The sequence below is a fragment of the Chelonia mydas genome, chromosome 16 (assembly GCF_015237465.2).
Source record: "Chelonia mydas isolate rCheMyd1 chromosome 16, rCheMyd1.pri.v2, whole genome shotgun sequence".
NCBI classification, from domain to species: Eukaryota; Metazoa; Chordata; order Testudines; family Cheloniidae; genus Chelonia; species Chelonia mydas.
In genome coordinates this window covers 18,014,959-18,029,152 of record NC_057857.1, presented here as the reverse complement: position 1 = coordinate 18,029,152, position 14,194 = coordinate 18,014,959, and the positions used below count along the sequence as shown (strand labels likewise).

The 14,194-nt window shown below is 43.7% G+C and overlaps 1 protein-coding gene across 2 annotated transcripts in view; it reads right to left on the bottom strand.

The window, feature by feature from the left end:
* Window positions 1–14,194, bottom strand: part of COL5A1 (collagen type V alpha 1 chain) — a 245,806-nt gene that overhangs the window by 90,268 nt on the left and 141,344 nt on the right. For both annotated transcript variants that reach the window (XM_037879482.2, XM_037879483.2), the window contains exons 14-20: window positions 11,242–11,298; window positions 10,688–10,741; window positions 9,212–9,265; window positions 8,176–8,229; window positions 5,767–5,820; window positions 4,017–4,070; window positions 2,241–2,285 (exon numbers count right to left, since the gene is read on the bottom strand). In XM_037879482.2, coding sequence (XP_037735410.1) covers window positions 2,241–2,285; window positions 4,017–4,070; window positions 5,767–5,820; window positions 8,176–8,229; window positions 9,212–9,265; window positions 10,688–10,741; window positions 11,242–11,298 — 372 coding nt within the window. The remainder of the gene's footprint in view (window positions 1–2,240; window positions 2,286–4,016; window positions 4,071–5,766; window positions 5,821–8,175; window positions 8,230–9,211; window positions 9,266–10,687; window positions 10,742–11,241; window positions 11,299–14,194) is intronic.

Sequence of the window (14,194 nt, the reverse complement as noted above, 5' to 3'; positions counted from 1 at the left end):
AAGTGACTCGGGCTCCCAGGGGGAAGTGACTCAGGCTGCGAGCTATAAAATAGCAGTGCAGATGTTTCGGTTCAAGCTGGAGCTCAGGATCTGAAACCCCACAAGTGGGGAGGGTCTCAGAGCCCATGAGCCTGAATGTCTATACTGGTATTTTTAAAGCCGCAGCTCGAGCCCATCAGCTGACCCAGGCTGTGGGACTCTCTGCCATGGGGGTTTTATTGCTGTCTAGATGTAGCCTTCGATACCGGTGTTCATTCATTGTCATGGACAAAAACTATGTTTGATTGACGGACAGAACAGAAGAGTTAAAATAAAAGATAAAACACGATAGTTTTTACCATTAAAACAGAACACATGGGCCTGACTCTGGAAAGACGTATGCTTAAGCACAACTGGTCACTAATGTTACCACTGATAGTCTGCATACCTTGGCAGGGCTGGAAAATACCCATGTGCTTAAATCTTTGCATGCCTGGGCCTCCCAAAAACAACTCCTTTGACTGAATTGGCTTCAGGGATTTTAATAAATGACAGCAGAATGGAATTAGATGCCTATAGGAACAAATTCTAAGGTGCCACCAGTAAAACATAAAGGGCCATACCCTACAATCAAAATTGGCACTGGTTTCGATGGGACCAGGATTTGGCTGATGGCATTAGGAGATGTGCATGCAGATTGGGGAAGTATATTTATCAGCCAAAGTTTCTTATATTATAATTTCTACTTACTCCCGACTGGGCCCTCAGCCACTTTTTTTCTACTACTTGTTTAAAAATAGTTTCCATGCATGCTTTAGACATGTATTAAGGAGATCGCTAGGTTGATGAATGTTTCCAGAAGTTAATCAGACATCTCATGTATAATTTAGTCCCAATGAGTCTGTAAATGCCAACCCTCTCCTTTCCTACGTTCCCAACATTTCTCGTCAGTTACTCTGGTATCACTAATGTGGTATTTACAACAACACAACAAGACAGCATAAAAGCAAAACTGATGGCATACGATAGGTAATTCACATCCCTTTTAATACAAAGAAAATATGTTTTGGACACAAGAATGAGCTGATTTTAATGAAATGACAATTTCATTGCACAGAGGCATCTCCATATTGTCAGAAAAAGTTTTTGTTGTTGCCAATGAAATCAGGATTATTTGGTGCCAGGAGCAACTGTGCTTTTGGACCTCTCAAATGGGCAGAAATTAATTCCTGGGAGAGCTGAGTGAATATCGCAAAACATTCTCTAGCAATATTGGTTTGAACTTCTATACTGCATTTGCTTTGGTCACATTAGCATCCCCTTTTGGCATTGTCTACAGTAGGGAATTCCTTCCATTGCTAGCCCCGGTTCAGCAACTCCCAAGTTAGCAACATCAGGAGCCTTAGGCCTTTATCCTGCAAAGATTTGCAGACGTACTTTCCTTTATGCCCTGTGGGTGGAATCCTGACCCCACTGAAGTCAATGGCAAAACTCACAATGGGACCAGGATTTCATCATGTGACTCCAATTCACAGGGCATCATGCTAAGTATCTGTGCAAGCCTTTGCAGTATCATGGCTTTAGTGGAGGTGGGTTGGGAACTGCCATTAGCATTTTAAGCACCATGCGGTTTGGCCCTACTCTGAGCAGGGTTAGATGACACAGTGATGTCTAACAGCCAATTTGTATCTGTAGTCTCAACAACCCAGACAAGGCCCAAGTGTTCATTTTCCCCAAATAGTTGCGTGATCAAGTTTTTCCGGCATGAATGTCCTGGAAAAACGAATGCTTAGACTGTGTGTGCTTGAATACTCATTGAAACCAAAGCTTACATACACTTTCCATGAGCCATTCACTCCACAGCCAGGCTAGAGGAGTTCTGCTCATCCGACTTGACCAATCACTGCTAAGCAACACAGCTCAAATTCTGGACTTTAAATTTTAACTAGGGGGCCACTGAGGAAACAAAACTACGGAGAAGTTTAGCTGAAAATGTCTGAAGAATAAATAAATTGGAGGAAATGTGTCTTGATTTTTCAAATGGCTGTGAACAGGAGAGACAGAACAGATCTGCAAGTGACAGCTAGAGTCCAATGTCTCTTCACTGCCTTGAAGATTTAATCTAACACACTGTGTAGCACTATGTGACTATCTGCCACTACCCCTGCAAAGCACAGCACTAGCCATAGGAGCCCTGGACTACAGAGTTACTGAGGTGCTGCAGAATGAGATGCCCACATTTTGAACTAGCAAGTACTTACAGGTTCTCCAGGTAGACCTCTGGGTCCAACTTCTCCATCATCACCCTATTTGGCCGTGGAGGGGAAAAGAGAAAGAGAGAGAGAGAGAAAATCAGCTACATTTCAGTCACTTCGTAGGTGATTCACCCTTGTTAAACAATAATCACATACAAAACCAACTTCCCTGGAGTAATAAAATGGTAATCGTGCATAAGAAAGACCTCATAAGCCTGGAGACTAATGTCATGTGTGCAGAATTTACTGAAGATTATAAATCCTATGAGGATGTTTCATAATTCATCTCTGTTTGTAAAGATGGATTTTGTTAACAGATGAGATATTATAGGAACACTTCAAGGCTTGTGGATCAATAAGCAGCAGATTTAGTAACTAAGTGAATGGAGGAGCCAATACAGAAAAGCCAGCATGGCAATTAAATTTAGCCGAACTAACCTGTTGGCTCCTTAGATTAGAGAAATTAAAGATGGGGTGATTTTTAGGGCATCTACTCCATCACCTACCAATGCACCATTGTTCCCTACAGAATATTCTTCATTGCTTTGTCCGATTCATTTTTAAATTATTCAAACAATGGGGCTCCCTCCAGTTCACCTGGGAGACTATTTCACAATCTGATGGATATCACTCTTAGGAAATCAATATTGATATTCATCTTAAATCCTCTTTTAATAAAATTCATCCCATTATTCCAAGTCAGACTCTCTCTGTGTCATATCCCCTTCCCAAACAATTCCTCTTCCCTCTTGGGATTTAAGACTGATCACATACTGAGAGAGAGTTACTGTATCTCCTTACATATTGTTCAGCTGACGGACAATAATAATACTTAGGTCTTTTCAACTCCAAAGCACTTTATGCTTAACTAATTAATCCTCACAAGCTATCAATGAGAAAGGTAGGTGTTATGCCTGTTTTACAGAGGAAACAAACAAGTCACTTGTCTAAAGCTAACATGAACCATTCCAGAGGTGGGATTAGAAACCATTTTAATGTTTAGTCCCCAGCGCAGTCTGGAACTCCCGTCCCTGAGCCCTTGTTGCATTTTACTAGCGCTTACCGAAGAAGGGTAAGTAGGTAAGTGTATTTCACAAAGAAAAAAAAATCATTCTAATATTTTTTTGTGAATTTTTTTTTAAAAACCTGTCAATTTTTCTGGCAAAAAAAGAAAACCTTTTGGAAAACATTTTCCAGTTTTTATCCCTTCTCTCGACCTTCCTCCCCAATAATAAATCTCTTTTTCTTTTCCCACCAAAAAAGGGAGATAAAAGGAAAAATGCAAGAGAAAGCGGGGGGAAAAACTCAACATTGTTCAGGTTTTCAATACTAGTAAAAAGAAAAGGGAAACACTGAAAAATCCAAAAATTTTCCACAAAAAATCTTCATTCGGGTGGGGGGACGGGAGACACCAAAATGGGTTTCATATGAAAAATTTCAATCAGTTCTACTTCATCGTGAGCCCCGTTCAGTGCCATTGCTAGTGCCAGCTGGAATTAACCAGTTAAAACAAGTGCCAAACAGAGAACATGATCAGAACCATTGTAATGCAGGCTGAGTCATGAGTATATGTTTTAAGGTTGAATGGATGCAGAATTCCAGTCTACCCCAAGACCTACAGATGCTCTCTCTTCATTTAAGATGATCAGCATTTTGCATTGAATAACATGCCAGCGCTTGCTTGCTCTTTGTTTTCATTACATGTCTGATATCACACCTGCTTCTTGTTTACAGGGCATAGTTCTGAATTCAAAAGGAAGCTGTATTCAGAGATAAACTTACCCTCTCCCCGTCATCTCCAGGTGCTCCTGGTGGACCTGATGGGCCTGGATCACCCTAGGAATGTAAGATTAGAATCAGCCACTTCAGGAAATCCCCAGAGAAGCCAAGCCGATTCTCTTCTCCCTCATGATGTAAAGCAGGTGTGAGGGAGAGCAGCATCAGGCCCCACCGCTTTGCTCCCCAACCTTTGTGGGACCAGGTGCTCAGTTGTTCCCCATCTCCTAGTACACTCAAAAACCCGTTAGAATTATGGCCACTACTCCGTAGCCATATAGGACACTATTTATCATGTGCACACATGTGATCCATCAGGCAGAGGAACATCCTCAACCCACATCCGTGGTCCCCTTTTGCCATGGAACAGTGAGAGATTGTGTCCCACTCTTGCCTCTCCAGTCCCACACTTCTTGCGGAGATAGCTGTGCTTCTTCTCAACCTCCTATCTTCCCAGTCCATGTAGGGGAGATCATGGGGCTTCAGGAATGGAGGAGCAGATTGTGTATGACATCTAGGTGGCGGGTGCGGGGAGGGAGAAATGTCACCATAGCCTCTGGAGGCCACCAGGAACTGGGTTGTATTATGGGTATGCAAAGCTAGACGAGTGCTAGATGGTGCTCTGCATGTGACATTTCACAAAACCTAGGGCCAGCCCTGTCCTCCATGATCAGTTTCACTAATAATGACCATGCCTCCTGAGCTGCCCCTCCCTGATGTGAAACTGGCAAGAAGGAAACCATCCCTGCCCGAAGAACAGTTGCCCGTTCCCCCACCAAACAGGGATATCGTGTTATCTGAACATCCCTGTAACTTGAATTAACTTGGGGTTTTGGGGGGGATCCCGTTGGGCGTATGGGAAATGCCTTGTGACTGACACATTTTCTATCATCCAGGGCTAGAGCTTAATCTCAGGGTCCTTTCTACAGTATAACAGCAGCCTCAGAACTCACAGGGCCTGCTTCACTGGACTAGCACAATCCATCACAGACCTTCCCCATGACATCTCATAATGGGTACGAAAACCAGCCAGGATGTCGAAGGTACGCACAGCAGCTTCTCGGAGAACAGGGACCTTGGCTTTGCTGCATAGTTCCCATTCCAACCCAAACACATCACAGCATTTTCTAGCTGGTTAAACACTGCCCTTATGCGCTACCTTTCCGCCCCACCATAGCATGTAATCACCATGTAATCTCCTCCACTGCTAAAAACACTCCCCCCTTGCTTTAGAAAGTAATGGTTACATTCTTGGGTGGGGGTGGCGGGTTGCCTGCCAAAAGAGTTGGCTTCTTGCTTAATTGCAAAGCACACAGAAGAATCCCATTTTTGGGGCTGCCTTTCCATCAACAACAGCACCATAAAAGCAGGTTTTGTTTCTTGCTTCTTTTCTACTTTTCTGGGGTTTGTTACCTCCTCCAAAAAGTCTGCTGGTTTTTTTTCCCCCCTTCCATGTGCCTTCAGAAGCTTTCAATGGCTTCCTGCCATGCGGACACTGTGGTTGGATGTGTTTTTATGACATGTCCTAAGCACTCCTACAGAGATCTGTCATCCTCTTACAACGGCCAGCCCATGATGTCTCCCTCTTAGTTCTAACCACACTCCACACAACTCCCAACAGACTCAGAACACCGTATCACTCCCCTACTGGTCCATTTGGGAGCTCAATAACCCTTTATAATGTTCCATGGCCATTTTGTTTGTTTTTTTCTCTTTTTAAGATTGTCGCCAGGATGCCGTGGAAATGAGAACTTACCCTGTGCCCCTTCTCACCAGGCAAACCAGCTAACCCATCAAAACCTCGGTCACCCTACAAGAAAAGACAAGGTCAGTCCAGATTTCTGTTCACTGTTGTACCCCTTTCCACTTTGATTAGTCTCTGGGCCAAGGAGGGATCCATTTTATCCACAGGCATTGGACAGTGTTTCAGCTTCTTATCTCAGCCCCAAGGACTTCAGAATTAGAGATGAAAAAGTTCAATGATGCCATCTTACCCATCTCGCCGATTACTGCCATTGTACATGTAATGATTTTTCCAGCCTATCTTTGTTTCTCAAGCAATGTGGCTTCCACCAATTCTCCTGGGACAGTATTCTACTGCCGAACACATCCCCCTTTTGGAAAGTTTTTGCGATATTCAGTCCACATTTTCACTGTCTAAATTTCATGCCGTTACTAATCATAAACCCTGGGTAGCAACCTAAATACCAACTTTCCCATGTCCATCAGCACCTCTTCAAATTCAATCTCTAAGCCCCCTCAGAAAGCATCCCACCTTTCTGGCCAAAGCTTTCCCTGTAATCCTGCTAGGGACTCAAGGGGAAAAAAGAAACAAAACAGGAAACTGAGTTAATAAAATTAGGATCAAAGACAAGAAAGTTTATGGTCTAAGAAGGAAAATAGATGGATGTTAAATCTGATGACTTCACTTTGGAGTTTAAGTGGATGTTCCTTTCAATGAAGTGACTGAGGTTTCTGGTCTTACTTGAGAACCAAGTGGAAAGAAAATGCACATCATAAAACTCCTATCCATCTATTATTCAGCACCCTGGGTAGCCTCTGCCCTGCAGAGGTTCATCATTTCAAGCTGGTGGGATTTATCCTGTGCAAACAGAGCCTGATGGAGGATCTCTCACAGCAGCACTTATCCATTGATATTTTAATTGATAGGAAGAAGTTGTGTGTAGGACTAAAGTTGGGAATTGCACCACTGAGCTAAAACAGAGACGTTCCCATGGATCAGTTCAGCAGAGACTTGGCTATGCTGGAACAAGCCCCTGGGGTCTGCAAAGCAGAATGTATAAGTAACCAGTCACCTCACCAAGGAAAATCACTAGTGGGCATCACACTCTGTGGCTTAGTCATCTGTCACCGTAATGTACTCTATAGTGCACCAGTAGCTGACCCCCTGCAATCCACCCTCTTGCCCACAACCTGCTAGACAAATAAAAGCAGGGAGGAAGGAGGGCCTTATGCTTAAAAAGCAACAATAAATTGCCTGAGCATCCATGGGCAAATCACACCAGGATCAGAATTTGAGAGGAAAACAAAAAGGGAGTACTGAGTTTGGGTGCTTCCATCTATGATGCTGGACTTGACACACCTACCCATAAAATAGGTTTTGTTATCCCTGTGTAAATGCTGAAATTCCTTGTCCCCAGCCACTTAGTAAACTAACAAAGTTGGGAATCCAGAAATCCTGTGTCCCATTCTGCTCTGCCAGCCACTAAACACGCTCTCATGCTAATTTAACTTATAATGGAATTATAGTTGCATGCCTCTCCTCCTGTTCTCCATCCCTATACTTTATAAGCAGGAATAGTCTGTAATGCCAGAGCAATTGAAGGATAAATCCATCTGGCAAGCAATTGAAGTTGCCTACACAAGCTACATGAGCAGTAACAAGATGGCTATTTTTTTTGGTCAAGTTCTAGAGTGCCCCTTGAAGTCCGCCCACAATAGGATTAGTCACCATCTCGGCTACTATTCATTATTCTGGTTTTCATGTCTCCCTGGCATTCACTCCTCTGAGGACAGACAACACTCATTAATGCACACTTTACTGGATAAATGGTTTGCAGACTCCTTTCTCTGTATCAAGAAACTCCCATCTATTCCAGTTTTAAGTATCTAGATAATAAACTACTTAACATTTCTAACATACGATTCCTTGGGCAAACTTTCTCTGCATTCAGTTTGGTGGAACAGCTCCTTTCTTGCTTCCTAATAGTACAAGATCACAGGGAAGTACGGGATTTCATCTCATATATGATATTAAAATTTCACGACACACTTTGTAAGTTTCCTTACCCAGTTAATGGGTATTTTTCTGTAGTTTGATTTCATGACGTTTTCAACTGCTCATTGTGTGTTTTTCATAATTGGGATTCCAAAGTCTTTGCTCATCAACCACACAACAGAGGGAGCATATTTCTTACTCAAAGGAATTTTTTGGTTTAACAAACCTTGTACCAAAAATCTCTCATTATTGTTGTCTGACCCTGGTGACTCATTTCCACCTCTAATGTTTCGAGCCCATGATTATATAGACACTGCTGGACCTTTCCCTTCCTAGTGGACTGAATTCCTTCTGTCTAGGGTCCATTTGGTTTGTGTTTGCCAAAGCAGATGTGAATGCAAAGAGCATACAAATGCGTAAAGCTACCTTTGGTCCTGTCTGCCCTGGCATTCCCCGGGCACCATCGCTGCCAGCCCGTCCCTGAAAGAGAGGAAAGGCAAATCAAGTACAAAAGCTGAGCAAGACCACAGGGACATCTGCTCTTTGGCTTGTGGCTGAATGAAGTTTTATATAAGTCAGAACCCACTGGCAGTGGGACTGTTTCCCTTGTGGGGAGAAAATGACGGTCTGTTTTTGTGACAGCAGCAGCCCTATCTTTGTGTGGCTCTCTAACCAAGGGTACAATGTAAAATGGTAGGGACCCTGGATACCGGGACATGGCCATTGATTTAAAAGAGAAGACATGAATAAAATATAAATCGGCACATTGCAAGAAACGTTAATTATGGTGTTCATAGATTGTAACAAGTTAAAAACTTATTAGTAACCCAGGAATGGGTCATGCAAAATAGTTTCTTAATTCTCCCGCCAGCAAGTGGAGCTGACGCTCTAGCATGCAGAAGCAACATGGCGTTTAAGCTCAACCTCTTAACGTGCACCTGTGGAGATGCATGCATAGGGTGTGAGTACGACGTACACGATCTCCTGTATGTATATCCCATGGGTCTGATCCTCCGCTCACTCTAATGAGAATCCGGAGTAACCCAGTGAAGCCAATGGAGTTACACAAAAGCAGTGTGAGAGAATCAGGCCCAATGCATGCGTGCAGGTATATTTTGGACCACTGAGGAGCAACCGTATAGGACAAGATGGGAAGCGTGGAATCGAATGGGAAATGCACCTCACCCCATCAACCCTCTCTTTATGCCTTAGAGCCGTTAGGCCTCCCCATTATATGTATATAAGTTTAGAGGTACTGGGAGGCCTCCCTGTTACAGATATCTGCCATGCGCAGAAGCCAACGTAGTCTGGCCCCTGGGTAGGACTGTGACATGGGGCGGCTAGTCACCCGCAATGTATCCCTTCTCAGTGACACTCTCATTGCCCCCTCTCCCTCAGCAGTTGCTAAGCAGCAGCAGGAAGCCGATTTCAAACACGTCAAAGAGATTCTGAGTGCACCTACCCTGCGGCCTGGTTTTCCTGATGGGCCTGGGGGGCCTTGAATGCCTCGTGGACCCTGCAATAGATTGAAGAGAGTGGGGAGAAAAAACGAAGCAGACGATGATACACCATATGCACATTCTCCAGAGGACAAGACCAAGACACAGGCCCACTCTAGCCAGGCCTGTCCAGTGCAGCTAAAAGAAGGGTTAAGTCCCATCTTGTCATATCTTTTCAACTGGGCAGATTTACAAAGATATTTAGGTGCCTAGATATACCCAGTGGGATTTTCAAAAGTGCTGAAGTGAATTAGGTGCCTAGCTCCCACTGAAAGTCCATTGAAGTTCGTCACCTTACCTACTTAAGGTAAGCCACTATCTGTACGTTTAGGAGCCTAAACCCCTTTGTAAACCTGGCCCAAAGTAAGCAAATGTATAAAGGCAGAGCCATTCATTCCTCGGGTGGTTCAGTGGAGATAAAAGAACAAGGGTGGAAACCAGAGGAGATGAGTAATGTACCAGCTAAGACAATGCCACTAGCAAAGGTCGCAGGGATCACAGAACATGTGACATTAACCTCACTGGACAGAGTCCTCCGTACATCAAATACAGGAAAGGTCCATTGTGCAGGAGATGAGGACAGGAAACTCCCACTGTGTCATGAGGACTGATTGGTGTATCCCCAAAGGGATATCTTAATCATGTGAACCGTTCCCCACTTGTCGGTGACTCCATGTTCTGGAGGCAAATCCTTCAGTTCTTACTCAGGCTTCGCACTGTAGAGAATGGGAGTTTTGCCTGAGTGTGAGCTACAAACTAACTAGGGGCCTTCAGGATTTCTATAGTGGAACTATTGCCTGCGTTATGAAAGTGGGACCTCCAAGAATCCTGTTGCACCTTGTATTCAGTGTTTGCCCAGGCTGTGTAGATAGACTGTTTCCCGTGGAAGCGCTGTTCGAGATGAAGATAAAATCACGAGGTTTAGGCTGATACAGGTTCAGAGGTGCTGGTAGCCAGAATAGACAAGAGCACTATTTTCCTCCCTTTTCCCGGGTGGAGCAGCGTGGCATGCCAAGGGCATGATTCTCCACCCACACCACTGAACCTGGTCAGCCGTCCCAGAATCTTACAGGACTTAAACGGGGAGCAAAATTCTCCGTGTACTGAACTGTAGGTTTGCCTGGGAAAAGATTAAGAAGGAAGTAAGGGCTTTCAGGATTTGATGTCCTGGATCATCAGTACTGGCCTGCTCTTCAGAAGGCTGGCAATGTGGAATATTCCACTGTCTCAGGATCTCTGAGCTCTGTATTTGGATACTCAAATGCTTATGTAGGTGCAGAACATATTTTCATGTCTCTCCAATCTTATTCACCCTTTAGAAAGCCTGAGTTCTTCCTCCAGATGGGCCACTATAAAAGCCCTGGTTACAGGCTTAGTAGCTTTAGACAAGATCCCACCTCCACCCCCTTTTGAAAATTACGTGATTTTCTCATACGCACCTGAGGCCCCATGTCTCCTGAGTCACCTTTTAGTCCTCCACTGCCTGGGGGTCCCTATGGATGCACAATACAGTTAGGTTAGGCTTTGCCATGGTCAAGTCTTGAACGATGTCAAGAAGGACGCATTAACCCCCGGGACCACAAGAGTTGGCTGGGAACCCACAGCACCAAATGCAACAGGATTAGAACAACAGCTGCTCCAGCAATCAGAGCCTGCGTGCTGAAACAAGCACTTTTCCAGGAGTGTGTGGCCATGTTCGGGGGTAATGTCTCTGTTTGCCACAAGGCTTCATTCATAGACGACGACAGGGACGTTGCTTGACGTGGGGGAGCACAGGGAAGCTGTGACAAGATTGTTTGCCCCAAAGCAGTGTGCACATCCAAATCCCGACACAGGGGCATGGGACAGTGAGCAGAGGCCAGAGAGCAGATGCGCAAATGTGTGTGTCAGCAAAATGAAGGCTCTCTGACAATCAGGGCACCAATAATATCAGAGATCCAATCCCTGGTGTCAGCTTTGCCTTCTTGTCCTCAGTGTTTGGCTACTTACTTACCACGGGGCCTGGTCTTCCAGTAAGACCCATAGGGCCAGCAGGTCCTCTCAACGCCAACTGCAACAGAAAGAGAAAATCATCCAGTTTCTTCTACATCCTACTGCCAGACACAACCAAAGCCAGCATGACCCACACCTTGTGCTGTCACCAGCAAAGGCTCTACACCACTGGGACCAGAAATCTTGCACAGTGGACCAAAAACACTAGTAGCAGATGCTGGTGCACATCATTAAAGCGAATGTGTCCAATGCATGCAAAGTGGCCCAAATACATCGCTGATACAACTTCCTTGACTTCCATGCAGTTTCACCAGGAACGAAGGTGCCCCAGACAGCCTAGTACAGATATGGAGTGTTAACTCTCCCCTACATGATCCTATTGAATAGAACGTACATTGTTTCCAGCATATGTGTATAACTATTTTTGGAGACAATGTATGTTTACTCTGTTATATGTAGTACAGGGAATGTAGCTTAATTATGTAGGGAAGACTGTCTCTTATGTAGAAACTATAACCTGTCTTGATAGATAAATGTACACATTGTTAAGAAATAATCTGTAACAACATACACACACGAACACTAACGGCCTGTTCCTTAGCTGAGGTTTGACATCCGCGGAGCTGTGTTGATTTACACTGTCTGAGGATCTGGCTCTATAGGTCTGAGCCTCCTCTCACTCACGCTGGTGTATAGTCAAGAGAAAGATTAATAAGGCTCTCTCTACAGAGGTGTTGAAGGCACACTGTCAATCTATATGTGCCTAGACTACAGGAGTATTCTTCCCATACTTTCGTTATCCATATCATCGGATCATAGGCCTGGAAGGGACTTTGAGAGGTCATCTAGTCCAGTCCCCTGAACTCATGGCAGGACTAAGTATTACCTAGACCATCCCTGACAGGTGTTTGTCTAACCTGGTCTTAAAAATATCCAATGATGGAGATTCCACAACCTCCCTAGGCAATTTATTCCAGTGATTAACCACCCTGACAGTTAGGAAGTTTTTCCCAATATCCAGCCTAAACCTCCCTTGCTGCAATTTAAACCTATTGCTTCATGTCCTATCCTCAGAGGTTAAGAAGAACAATTTTTCTCCCTCCTCCTTGTTAATAACCTTTTATGGACTTGAAAATTGTTATCACGTCCCCTCTCAGTCTTCTCTTTTCCAGACTAAACGAACCCCATTTTTTCAATCTTCCCTCATAGGTCATGTTTTCTAGACATTTTATCATTTTTGTTGCTCTTTTCCGGACTCTCTCCAATTTGTCCACATCCTTCCTGAAATGGGGCACCCAGAACTGGACACAATACTCCAGTTGAGGCCTAATCAGCATGGAGTAGAGCAGAAGAATTCTTTTTTATGTCTTGCTTACAACACTCCTGCTAATAGATCCCAGAATGATGTTCACTTTTTTTGCAACAGCGTTACACTGTTGACTCATATGTAGCTTGCGATCCACTATGACCCCCAGATCCCTTTCCGCAGCACTCCTTCCTAGGCATTCATTTTGTATGTGTGCAACTGATTGTTCCTGCCTGAATGGAGTACTTTGCATTTGTCCTTTGAATTTCATCCTATTTACTTCAGACCATTTCTCCAGATCATTTTGAATTTTAATCTTATGCTCCAAAGCACTTGCAATCCCTCCCAGCTTGGTATCATCCGCAACCTTCATAAGTGTACTCTATATGCCATTATCTAAATCATTGATGAAGATATTGAACAGAACCAGTCCCAGAACTGATCCCTCCAGGACCCCACTTGTTATGCCCTTCAGCATGACTTTGAACCACTGATAACTACTCTCTGGGAACAGTTTTCCAACCAGTTTTGCACCCACCTTATAATAGCTTAATTTAGGTTGCATTTCCCTAGTTTGTTTATGAGAAGGTCATGCGAGACAGTATTAAAAGCTTTGCTAAAGTCAAGATATACCACGTCTACCACTTCCCCCCATCCACAAGGCTTGTTACCCTGTCAAAGAAAGCTATCAGGCTGGTTTGACACGATTTGTTTTTGAAAAATCCTTGCTGCCTGTTACTTATCACCTTATTATCTTCTAGATGTTTGCCAACTGATTGCTTAATTATTTGCTCCATTATCTTTCTGGGTACAGAAGTTAAGCTGACTGGTCTGTAATTCCCCGGGTTGTCCTTATTTCCCTTTTTATAGATTGGCACTATATTTGCCCTTTTCTAGTCTTCTGGAATCTCTCCCGTCTTCCATGACTTTTCAAAGATAATGGCTCAGATATCTCCTCAGACAGCTCCTTCAGTATTCTTGGATGCATTTCATCAGGCCCTGGTGACTTGAAGACATCTAATTTGTCCAAGTAATTTTTAACTTGTTCTTTCCCTATTTTAGCCTCTTCTGATCCTACTTCATTTTCACTGGCATTCACTATGTTAGACGTCCAATCGCCACCAACCTTCTTGGTGAAAACCGAAACAAAGGAGTAATTAAGCACCTCTGCCATTTCCACATTTTCTGATATTATTTCCCCCTCCCCTCATTGAGTAACGGGCCTATCCTGACAGTTCAATTTACAGATTTTTTGCTATTTAATAATCCCATAAATAGAACGGCAATTCAATTTTGATGGTTTTTAAACCCAGTAATTAAAAAGCCATATAGCCAGCACCCAGTCAATAATGTTCACAGCAGGTAATGGGACTGTCCACACTTTATAACACCGCTTGGACAATTTGTTCCATTGCAGTAATTCAATACTTTAAAAGACTGCTAATTATGTCCGTGCTCCAGTAATCAAAATCTACCTGTGCCTGCACTTGTAATGAAATAAGTATGTTAGATTATTTATAACTTTTGTTTTTTGTACCACGGCCCAATAAAAAGGAGCTGCTCTGAAATACTGCCAGCTGGGACAACATTTGGCCTCTTTACCAAGAATCAAATTTCAGAGGAATATATCACTTTAATAATGTAGTTA